At 36.8% G+C, this 12,104-nt stretch overlaps 1 protein-coding gene across 1 annotated transcript in view; it reads right to left on the bottom strand.

The window, feature by feature from the left end:
* The window catches only part of LOC123551017 (general transcription factor 3C polypeptide 5-like), a 65,112-nt gene that overhangs the window by 52,161 nt on the left and 847 nt on the right, over positions 1–12,104 (bottom strand). Inside the window, exons 2-7 of the mRNA XM_045339622.2 lie at positions 10,451–10,530; positions 9,084–9,199; positions 7,605–7,859; positions 5,802–5,935; positions 5,183–5,390; positions 3,525–3,685 (exon numbers count right to left, since the gene is read on the bottom strand). Of these exons, the coding sequence (XP_045195557.1) occupies positions 3,525–3,685; positions 5,183–5,390; positions 5,802–5,935; positions 7,605–7,859; positions 9,084–9,199; positions 10,451–10,530 (954 nt within the window). The remainder of the gene's footprint in view (positions 1–3,524; positions 3,686–5,182; positions 5,391–5,801; positions 5,936–7,604; positions 7,860–9,083; positions 9,200–10,450; positions 10,531–12,104) is intronic.

The following is a 12,104-nucleotide window of genomic DNA, read 5'->3' on the forward strand; positions in this document are numbered from 1 at the left end:
CAAGTGGTTCTCTAGTTATTGAAATTGGAAATGGGTTTTTCCCTGTTCAGGCCCCTGTGACCTTGACCTTGATGGAGTGACTCCAAAATCAATAGGGGTCATCTACTCTTTTTGACTAATCAAACCTATGAAGTTTCAACATTCGGGGCAAGTGGTTCTCTAGCTATTGATCGGAAATGGTTTTTCAATGTTCAGGCCCCTGTGACCTTGACCTTTGACGGAGTGACCCCCAAAATCAATAGGGTCATCTACCTTCATGACAATCATCCTATGACGTCTCAACATTCTGGGTCAAGTGGTTTTCTATTAATTGATTGGAAATGTTTTTCAATGTTCAGGCCCCCCGTGACCTTGACCCTTTGACGGGGTGACCCCAAAATCAATAGGGTCCCTCTACCCCTTCATGGCCAATCTCCAAAAGAAGTTTCCAACATTTTGGGTCAGTGGTTTTTCTAGTTATTGGGATCGGAAATGGTTTTCCCAATGTTCAGGCCCCTGTGACCTTGACCTTTGACGGAGTGACCCCAAAAAAACAATAGGGTCGTCTACTCCAGCAGCCCTACAAACCCCATGAAGTTTGAAAGTTCTAGGTTCAAATGGTTCCCATTTTTGCTCGGGAAAAGAAGTGTGAGCGGGCGGACGGACGGAAGGCGGAAGGACGGACAGGGCAAAAACAATATGTCTCCTGGGGGAGACATAAATATGGCCTCTAGAGAGGTCAAAAGATTTTAATAATTTTAGACCTACTGACCTAGTTTTTGACCGCAGTTGACCCAGTTTCAAACTTGACCTAGATATCATCAAGATGAACATTCAGACCAACTTTCATACAGATCCCATGAAAAGTATGGCCTCTAGAGAGGTCACAAGGTTTTTTTATTATTTGATCTACTGACCTAGTTTTTGAAGGCACCTGATCCAGTTTCAAACTTGACCTAGATATCATCAAGGTGAACATTCTGACCAATTTTTATGGAGATCCATTATGGATCAGAAGTATGGCCTCTAGAGAGGTCACAAGGTTTTTCTATTTTTAGTCCTACTGACCTAGTTTTTGACCGCAGTTGACCCAGTTTCAAACTTGACCTAGATATCATCAAGATGAACATTCAGACCAACTTTCATACAGATCCCATGAAAAGTATGGCCTCTAGAGAGGTCACAAGGTTTTTTCATTATTTGATCTACTGACCTAGTTTTTGAAGGCATCTAACCCAGTTTCAAACTTGACCTAGATATCATCAAGGTAAACATTCTAACCAATTTTTATGGAGATCCATTCAGAAGTATGGCCTCTAGAGAGGTCACAAGGTTTTTCTATTTTTAGACCTACTGACCTAGTTTTTGACCACACATGACCCTGTTTCAAACTTGACCTAGATATCATCAAGATGAACATTCAGACCAATTTTCATACAGATCCCATGAAAAATATGGCCTTTAGAGAGGTCACAAGGTTTTTCTATTATTTGACCTACTGACCTAGTTTTTGAAGGCATGTGACCCAGTTTTGAACTTGACCTAGATATCATCAAGATGAACATTCAGACCAATTTTCATGAAGATCTCATAAAATATATGGCCTCTAGAGAGGTCACAAGGTTTTTCTATTTTTAGACCTACTGACCTAGTTTTTGACCGCACGTGACCCAGTTTCGAACATGACCTAGATATCATCAAGATGAACATTCAGACCAACTTTCATACAGATCCCATGAAAAATTTGGCCTTTAGAGAGGTCACAAGGTTTTTCTATTACTTGACCTAGCTTTTGATGGCACCTGACCCAGTTTCGAACTTGACCTAGATATCATCAAGGTGAACGTTCTGACCAATATTCATGAAGATCTTGTGAAATATATGGCCTCTAGAGAGGTCACAAGGTTTTTCTATTTTTAGACCTACTTACCTAGTTTCTGAAGGCACGTGACCCAGTTTCGAACTTGACCTAGATATCATCAAGAAGAACATTCTGACCAACTTTCATAAAGATCCCATGAAAAATATGACCTCTAGAGTGGTCACAAACAAAAGTTTACGCACGCACGCACGACGGACACCGCGCGATCACAAAAGCTCACCTTGTCACTTTGTGACAGGTGAGCTAAAAAGTAACAGTAATTAAATAGTCTTGTATTCTTTACTCACACTAGCTTGTCATCTGAAAGTATCTGATAATTTCCCTTACAAATCAAAGGTGGAGAAAAAATTACTTCAGATAATAGGCTTCAACCTGGGCCTCTGGATTTACAACTGTATTCTCTGCCTACTGAACTTACTGGTTTGGTATATTACTACAGTATGCCAGATTTATACAGCGCCCTTATCATGATAAACACATTCAAAGGCGCTTTACATAGCGCAAAGGCAGCCACTCAGGGCCCCAAATTCATCCTTTAATAGTACAGACACAGAGCGACCTGACCAGAGGGACAGAGTGAGAAAAGCCCCTAGAACAGAGAGAGAAAGAAATCCTTTTAGATACAGGCCTGTCTGGCTAACTTACCCAGCCTCTTTGTGAACATTCTCATCCATCAGAGGTTCGTCAAAATCCCGAGACGAACCTCTGATTTATTTCCATCGTTTACTTGGTGAGCATGCGCACTCGTAATTACTATCGGGAGTGGTTTCAGCCAATCATTGTTCGCCATTATTTGGAACTCCGAATTGAAACTTCAAAAAATATGTAAACAAGATACTTGCTTACGATGGATAAAGGCTGTATTCCATGACTGCGATAAATAAAGATTTATTCATGTAATTCGACGTTAAGAGATTTACATCAAGAAATAATAATATTCATCGTAAATGGACATCGTATTCCCTCGATAATACAGAAAGGACGCGGTCACGCTTTTCACGGACGATTTTGATTGGTTCGCTACGATTTGTCGCGAAACGACGCTGATTGGCTGAAACGTTTTACCTGTATTGTAACCAAACCATAAATTTCGGCGAAATGTGCCAGAGGTTCATCCTGGGAACCACGGTAGACCTCTGGTATGCGAGAATGCTTTGTGAATAGACAGTCTCATTCTTTAACGTGTCTGGTGTAAAGCACCGATACACGCAAAGACGTCTTTCCTGGGAAGTACCAGTACTACCCTCTTTAGTTAGGTAGGAGACACTCAAGAGCATCTCAGAAATTTCTAGTGCCTGAATCACTATACAAACCCTGGACCTCTGGACTGACAGTCAAGTGTGTTACCAGTAGATAATCAGGCCACCATAGAATCATCAAGAGTCATAAAGTTTATGCCAGAGGCCAAGAACAATTTCTGCTGAAACCTTTTCCATGTCAATTTCTTTTGAAATGAAGCTAATCACAGTTAGAGTTGGTTCTAAACCAGGGTTCAAATGTGTCAGAAAAATGCTAGTATGCCTGGTTGAGCATCTATGGTTTTCCTTCCCCAGAAAAGGTGGAAATTCAAAATATGACCTTAACTGTTCAATAAATCTAAACAGACAAGGAAAATGGCAGTTAAAAACCTTGATGCCTCTCTCTGGACGTAAAAAATTCTGACCTTGTTGAAAGTTTCTTCCTCTTTTTGTTGTTCATCAGGAGTATCATCGAGCGACTTCAAGCTGATTTTTACATTGTGTTTCTGGTTACGATTGACTTGATTCCACTGGTGAAGCTTTAGTATATCCCTCTTGGCTTTAATATCCACCTGTCCAGGCCTCACTAAAAATATGTTCAACTATGTTAACCCTTACTATACCGAACAGGAATGATATTGTCATTGCGACCAGTGTAGATCATGATATGCACTGTTCGCCATTCAGTCAGAATCTTTTTGGTAAGCACCCCTTTTAACAGTTAATGGTTCTGTCCAAATTGAAAGATTGACAAGACTTTTAGTTTAATATAGAAATTTAGCAGGTTAAGGGTTAATACATATATCACAGCAGATATTCTACTTCCCTAGAATAACTTAACTAGAGCTATCCCTACAGGCAGTTAATACCAAGAGATGCTGCTCTGATACAGGGGAAGTAAAATGTTGTGAACATGACCTTCAAGTGTGAACTTTACCTCGGATCTTTAGCTAGTGATCTCGATTGTGCCTTCTGCATGTTATCATGTTGAGGTAAACAATTGATGCTACTTCTATGGAAGTCCGTCTTAAGGTAAATAAGATATAGAACAGACACAAATATAAGTTGTCTGATCTTTGACCTTAAGTGTGACCTTGACCCTTGACCTAGTGACTTGGATAGTACATTCTGTCTGTTGCCTCATAATATAACAATCAAAATATTTCAAAAATCAGAAAAGACTTACTATGCATTTAATTAAAGGTGCATTACTAAGACGAGATACATATTACAGTTTATAACTTTGTACCTACTAAATTCTGTGAAAAAGTATCTACAAAATTATATTACAGAATAATGTTTAACCACAATAAAAGATATACCAGCTAGTTACACCATCAATATTTGAAACTGAAAGTAGCATATTTTTCAATTGTTAATCTTCAAACTGAAAGAAGCCAATTTCAATTACATGTATAAACAATGTCAAATATCTTAAGCAGCATGAGGCTAATTAGAAAATTAAAATAAACTGTAACTTCTAAATGTTTCATCATTTGACAATAATTTTGTACTTTCAGTAGCATGGCAGTCTGTATCAAACTAGCATACTGATATATGTGGAAAAACTGATCCCCATCCCCCATCCCCATGTCTCTATCTCTCTTGGAAAATTCATACAGTTTCATTCTTTTCTGTTTGTTTTGGTAGAATATAGAGAAAGGTAGAAGGTTATCATTAATGTATTTTAGGTTTGTTTACTTCTTATAGCTTAAAAAACCTTCAAATTTAAAGGTCTCAATGCTACACTATTCATTTGAGCCGTGCCATGGGAAAACCAACATAGTGGGTGTGCGACCAGCATGGATCCAGACCAGCCTGCGCATCCGCACAGTCTGGTCAGGATCCATGCTGTTTGCTAACAGTTTCTCCAATTCCAATAGGCTTTAAAAGCGAACAGCATGGAGCCTGACCAGACTGCGCGGATCCATGCTGGTCGCACACCCACTATGTTGGTTTTCCCATGGCACGGCTCATTTGTCTTCCATACTTAGACTGCATAGACTTGTTTCACAGCAGAAAAGGGTCATTTTATGATAAATGAACATCAATATAATCTTTTGGTCTAAGTAAAACTAATTACCCTGTCTTATTCTAAAATCTATGGTCTGGTATATTTTGGATGCTGGCGTTTTTGTTGGATCATAGCCAAACTTGTTCCACTGTCCCCGCCATGGTCCATCGAGCCAGTAGAAGCACATCGCTGGTAGGAATATCTTTAGTTTCTCACTACGTATACCAGTCCTGTGTTCCATCTCTATCTTTAGATAAAGCGGTTTCTCTTCAAACAGCTAAAAACATAAAATTTTCTTTTAAATGTACAAAACAAGCAAAGTGATAAAGTGATAATATCTCATTTTTTTACAGAAATCTCAAATCCTGGTAAGTCCTTATCTCTTATATTAAACTTCCTGTAAAATGTGCAATTTCCTGCCTAACAAAGGACTATGGCAGTATCCCCTAAAAATAGTACCAGAGTTCTGTATGGAGTTAAATTCTTTGAACAACTTTGAAAGGGGGCCATCCAAGGATCATTCCTGTGAAGTTTCATCAAAACTGAACAGGTGATTTAAGAAGAGATGTTGTTTAAAGAGAAGTGTGGATGGACGGACAGACACCGGACGGTGAGCGATCACAATAGCTCACCCAAAGCCTTTGGCTCAGCTGAGCTAAAAAAAAGGGCAGAACAGTAAGAAACAAACCTCTTTCAGCACTTTCTCCAATTTGGGATCAACAAACTCTCCCTTGGTCCTTTTGACAGCCTCTGGTATAGGAGCAGTTGGAAGTTCCTCTCCAAAGTTGACAAATATTGTAAATATTGACCTTCTTTGGCGTACTGAAAATACAACATTGCATGCTCATTGCTGAACTTTTAGTTTCAATGGAATCTCAAGCATCAATATTTTTCCATAGTGACGTTAAATTTCACATCAGGTGCAAGAAGTGACGTAAAGTTCACATGTGTTATTGCATTTAAAAGTTCTGTAACAAACATAATTTACCCAGGCTCTAGAGCAAGTTTATATCAATTATATAATACATGTAACTTTAAGTGAGAAGCATACGTAATTAACAGAATATTAGATTTGCACTGAGAAATGTGCCCTCTTTCTTCCACTGAATAATATGCACTCCCAAAGTTGTGCAATATTTCCTCCGTGGAACACATACATATTTCCTGATACACATACAACATCTTATAATTACTACAGGCTCATTTTTAGACTCTACTATTAAAGCTACAATGATACAACATCTATAATTATATTTCCATACTGAAGCACAAATTCCATATCAGGTGTCCGATGTCGTTCTAAGTGCCATTTTCACGTTTCAATTTTACTCAGTCTAAAGAACAAATCTAATATATGAGCCGTGCCATAAGAAAACCAACATAGTGCATTTGCGACCAGCATGGATCTGGACCAGCCTGCACATCCATGCAGTCTGGTCAGGATCCATGCTGTTCACTGAACGGTTTCAATAACTGCAATAGGCTTTGAATGTGAACAGCATGGATCTGGACCAGATGGTGCGGCTCACATGTATCTATCTTTACATCAAGAAGCATGCAGCACTTGTTCTTTTGCGGAACAATATTTCAGCTGCAGAACTTGGGCATATTTCTTGATAATAATCTATATATATTTCTGACTATTATGTTGCACTGCAAATAAATGTAACAATGGTTAAATTATATGGGTAAAAAAAATGAGCATACAACCTCATACTCAATTGTTGTTTCCTTTTTGGTTGTTTTGCTGGGTTTTAAGGTAATATGGAAACAATCCAGCTTCAATGACAGGCATGTTTTGGGTTTAAAGTCACACCAATAAAACTAACCATATTGCAAATTTCCAGCTTAAAAAGTGACAGATCACCAAGAAGCCATGCTAAATATCATTTTTTTTTTTTTTTTTTTTGGATTTAACGTCGCACTGACACATGATAGGTCATATGGCGACTTTCCAGCTTTAATGGTGGAGGAAGACCCCAGGTGCCCATCCGTGCATTATTTCATCACGAGCGGGCACCTGGGTAGAACCACCGACCTTCCGTAAGCCAGCTGGATGGCTTCCTCACATGAAGAATTCAACGCCCCGAGTGAGGCTCGAACTCGCATCGATGAAGGGCAAGTGATCTGAAGTCAACGACCTTAACCACTCGGCCACGGAGGCCCCCTAAATATCATTTAAGGCCATTGCTGGCATCTGAGTAGAACCAATGACTTTCTGTTAGCCTGATAGATGACTCCCTCACATGCAGACTGTAGGACCTGAATCCCATTTACAGAATGAGACTGAGAGAAACCTAAAGCCGGAAAAACTAACCTTCCATGAGCAAGCTGGATCACTTCTTCAAATAAAAATTTTCACTTGTCTCAATGAAGGCTTTACCTTTGGCAGTGAGTGGCAGTGGCTTTAAAGCAAGCAACCACAGTAAGGTTACATATTTAGTCACAAAAGCTGCCTGTTAAACAAATAACGACATAAACAATAACTTACTAGTGCCAATAAGATTTGCAGGCCTGTCTGTATCTGGGTTTTTATAATCCGGTCTGTGTTTCATTTCTTGTTTGTACTGGAAATCGCATGGTTTATCCACACGGGCAAACATCATCGGGGGAATATATAGTGGGACATCTTGATTCATATACTCCTTCAGTGGTACAAGCTTGTTGAGACAGACTTTCTCATATATACTTTCATAAGTGCCATCTTTCTTAGTTTTCACAGGAAGATACTGGAAATCCACCATTGCTGAAACAATTAGGTATATATTCCTCATTATAGAAAAAAATTCATATTAGTAACATTTAAAAGAATTTTTCTCTACACAAACATGCTCGTGGTAATTCAAGGTCAATCATTGGTACCTATGAATTTTAATACATATTTCTGTTTTAAACTTCATTCTCAGTCAGTACACAAAGTTTAAAGAAATTCTGTCTGTAGGAAAATTTTTGCCTATATACATATAGAAAACTGTCAGATGTGTCTTTAAGTTTGAATCAATATCAATTTAGAATAACAAAGATTGTCATGTGAAGTTGGTAATGATATATTTATGATAAGTATGTTAAGTCTAAATTAAATCCATTAAGAAGTAACATAGGAAGAGAGAAAATACAACAAAATTTTAACATAAAATTCCAAATAAAAAGGGGGTTAATTCATAAAATAATGGTGTCGAGTTGAGGCCCTAAAGTAATACAATGTGGGTCAGACTAAGTTGATTTTTACAAAACTTACAGAGAAGTAGGTTTAAGTAAATACAAACACTCACACCAGATAAAAACTTAACATGACTATTACTAATGTATGGCTGTGGAAGGGCAAAAACTGCAGCTATAATTTAATTAAAGGGAAATGACTCTTGCAAGACCTTTAATTTTCAAAACATTTACAGGGAAGTAAATACAAGTAAACATAAACACCTACAACGAGTATCAATACTATGTGACAACTATTACAAAGGCATGGAAGGACAAAATTTAAAAGTTAATCTTTTGTTTGTTTATTTTGTTGAGTTTTAGAGTTGGTCCATTAAAATTAACAAAGACAGAGTGAAAATGAGATAGAGTGACAATGTATCAAACTTTTAACAATAAGATCTAAGTAAAACAGAGGTTTTTTTTTTCTGTTTTGTTGAGCTAGGTCATATGGTGACTTTTCCAGCTTTAGATAGCAAAGGAAGACCCGGGTGCTCCCCTCCAGGTGCTTTTTCCCTGGTGCTCCTCTGGGCATTGGATGGCTTCCTCACATGAAAAATTCTACACTGCAAGCATGGACGGGGTCAAATGATTCAATGTCAGCAACCTTAATCATTAGATCAGAGGCTCCTTTTCAATTAATCAAAAGACAATAACTCAAACTGGATTCTGTAGTTATCAGCACTAATGTGTACTCCACAAGTAACTCCCAACCAGCATATAAATGAATTTGTTCAGCCCTTATATGGGGGTTGGTTGGGGATGGGATTACCTTGGAACTTGTAAACTGTTTCGACAATGCCTAATACTTTCACTTCATATTCTTCCTTTCCATCAGATTTCCGTCGCCTCCTACACACCTTCATCAACAGATTGGACGCTTTTATTCTGAAACATTCATGACTAATTATTTAATAGCAATTTACCACTTTTCACTTTTTATCTGAAAGAAGAACACCTAAATGCAGGCAACAGACAAAAACTTCTTCACATGCATAGTTTTCCAGGAATTACTTGCTAACTTTGGCAATTTTTATCCTGTTTTTCATTTTTCTAATGTCTTGATCTATTGGTAACTACAGCAGCTACAAGTGTTGAATCATTAATTTTACTGTAAAAATTTTTGTCAGGTCATTTTAGTATCATCTCAAATAATCAATGGAAATTATTATACTCTAAACAGGACTGGTATAAAAAAAATGAAGATGCTATAAAACACACATTTTTAGCAAAATTAAATTCTAGACTCTTTCTAGTATACACTTATTGAATGACTTGCGGGTCAATAGTCAAAACTACTGCACATAAGTGCATTGTACCTTGGGCAACAGTTTCGACTACTGGCTTGCAAGTCATTCAGCCTGTGTTTAACAACATGACATCAGAAAAAAAATGTTCATATTTTTTTCCTTCAAGTTTTGACTTTTTGCCCTGCAAAACTGAGTTTTGAACTACAGGCCAGTCAATATCACAAACTGCAGAGAACAGGAGATTAAAATATGGAATCATGTGATAACTGATTTTATTATTAAATCTATATTTATAGTCCTTTCCATTGGTCTAGATGTAGTCACATGATCAATGATAAAAAGTCGTTTTGACTCAAAGGCGGAGCCAAAACACATATTGACCTCCAGCTGTGACGCCATCACTGTTTGACATCAAAACAATGCGACGTCGTACACAATTTACTACGAAAACTGACCAAAGGCTGCAGATATTTGTATTTAATCTTTATACATATAAGTAGGCTGGATTTAATAATTAAACAATTGTTGCCTTTTAGGTTTGGTCGATATTGGATTTAAAGAAATGATAAATCCACATATTGACTTCACCAAAAGGCAATAATTGTATAATATCCAATAGCAAACAGACACTGGACTGACTCACTGGTATCTATTACACAGCAATATTAATTCTTTTATTGAGAGAACATCCAATAAAATACGACCTCTTTTAACAAAGTCTGTGAAGTGTGAATAGAATACCAATACCTCCCCTGTATCTATTAAAATTTTATTAGTATTTAAAATTAACCTCTTCAGAGCAACACATAAAAAAATCAAATTCCTGTCTTCATATGTGGTGTTGCTATCTGCAGATTTCATAATGACTAAAACAACAAAAAAAGTTTACCTATCACCGTATGTAGCCTTGCAATAGAAATCCTCTGGTCTCCATTGTAGAGGCAGCCTTTTCATTGGGTCCCCATAGATCTGGAAAGGAAAATGACAAACTGAAATAAAATATGGAACTTAAAATGTCAGTATGGGAGAATACTTTAGTCCTTGCAATAAAGAGTAATTTTAATACTCAACCTTACTATTGATTGCAAATTTTTCAATCATTAAATTTATGGAATGACTGAATGTATGAAAATTGCTGAAATTACATTTGTCCTTATAATCTGAGCTTTGCTTTGTATGCAAAAATAAAGGTCAGTTGTGAGTTTCAATTATTTGTGTTCACTTTGAATTTTCTGAAAAAGTCAAAACTTTAAAGTAAACAAAAATATGAAAGTCAGTATCACCTTTATGAACACTTTTATATACAGATACGATTATTTTGATATGAAATGATGTAATTTAAAAATATATAATTTCAGCAGTATTCATACACTGTCTGTAAATTTAGAGACTGAAAAACATGTTAATACAAAGATTATCTGTGAATATAAAGATAATCTGCATATATATATAACCCACTTCCTTAGACATGTTTGTTTTGTTTTCATTTGGAACCATCAACAATTACTGGATAACCTGTTTGATGCTATTTTCGCGGTACTATGGGAATAAAGGAATAAAGGAAAGAAAAACAAGGTTATGCTGCTATTATTTCCTATTAACTTTGTAAACCTTTTCTTTTCCAATATTATTTCAAACAGAAAATCATTTTTATAGTCCTTGTTTACTTTTAAACCCATCATGTTTTTGGTGCATAAGGCCTTCACTTTTGCCAAGTGAGTTAATTCTAATTTCGCAGTATGGCTTCCGACTTGATAAAGCGCTTCCTGTGAAACAGTAAAATGTATCGGACCCCAATATCTTTGAAAATAATTTCAGTAGTAAGACATTAACAATTATTGTAAATTAAATGTAAATTCAAGACAACACTTGGCAAGGTAATTTCGTCAAACAGTTGGACAACAGGCAATTCATTACAGATTTTAATTTGTCAAACATGTCAAACAGAGGTGTGAAGTCCCAATATTTTTCATTTGGACAAGTGAGACAAAAAAGTCCACTTGCCCACAGTCAAAATTCACCGTCCGGATTTTCAACATTAAAAACCTGCATTAAAGTGCCAATAATTCTTTATTTCGGACAATATTGTGTTTTTATGATCTACAGCATGTACAGGTGGAAACAAAAGTGAACATAATACAGTGTATTACTGTTACTGTGACAAAAAAAACTATCAACACTTTTGGCCGTATACAAGGCTGAAGTCGCAATTACTTGAAGCTGGGGAACCTTCAACAGATCTATTCAGTATAACAACAATGCCATGCCGAAACATTGCCCGTGCAAAGCCAGCTTAATTCAGAAAATCAAGATTCTTGAAATGATCTGACTAGTTTTAAATCATACTCTCGATCTCTCTGTGCTTTTGATTTTGTTTTTACCTGACTATTGACCAAAGTTCTAACAACGAATTTGTCCAATAGTCTGTGATAATTGTTTACGTTTCCGGTTTCTATTCGTAGAGTTACCGTGTGCAAAATCACGCAAGACCGAGAGCCAATCAGAAAGCGGAAAAAGGTGCTAAATTTAGAAGCAAGTGAATG

Source organism: Mercenaria mercenaria, chromosome 15, assembly GCF_021730395.1.
Source record: "Mercenaria mercenaria strain notata chromosome 15, MADL_Memer_1, whole genome shotgun sequence".
Classification (NCBI taxonomy): Eukaryota; Metazoa; Mollusca; class Bivalvia; order Venerida; family Veneridae; genus Mercenaria; species Mercenaria mercenaria.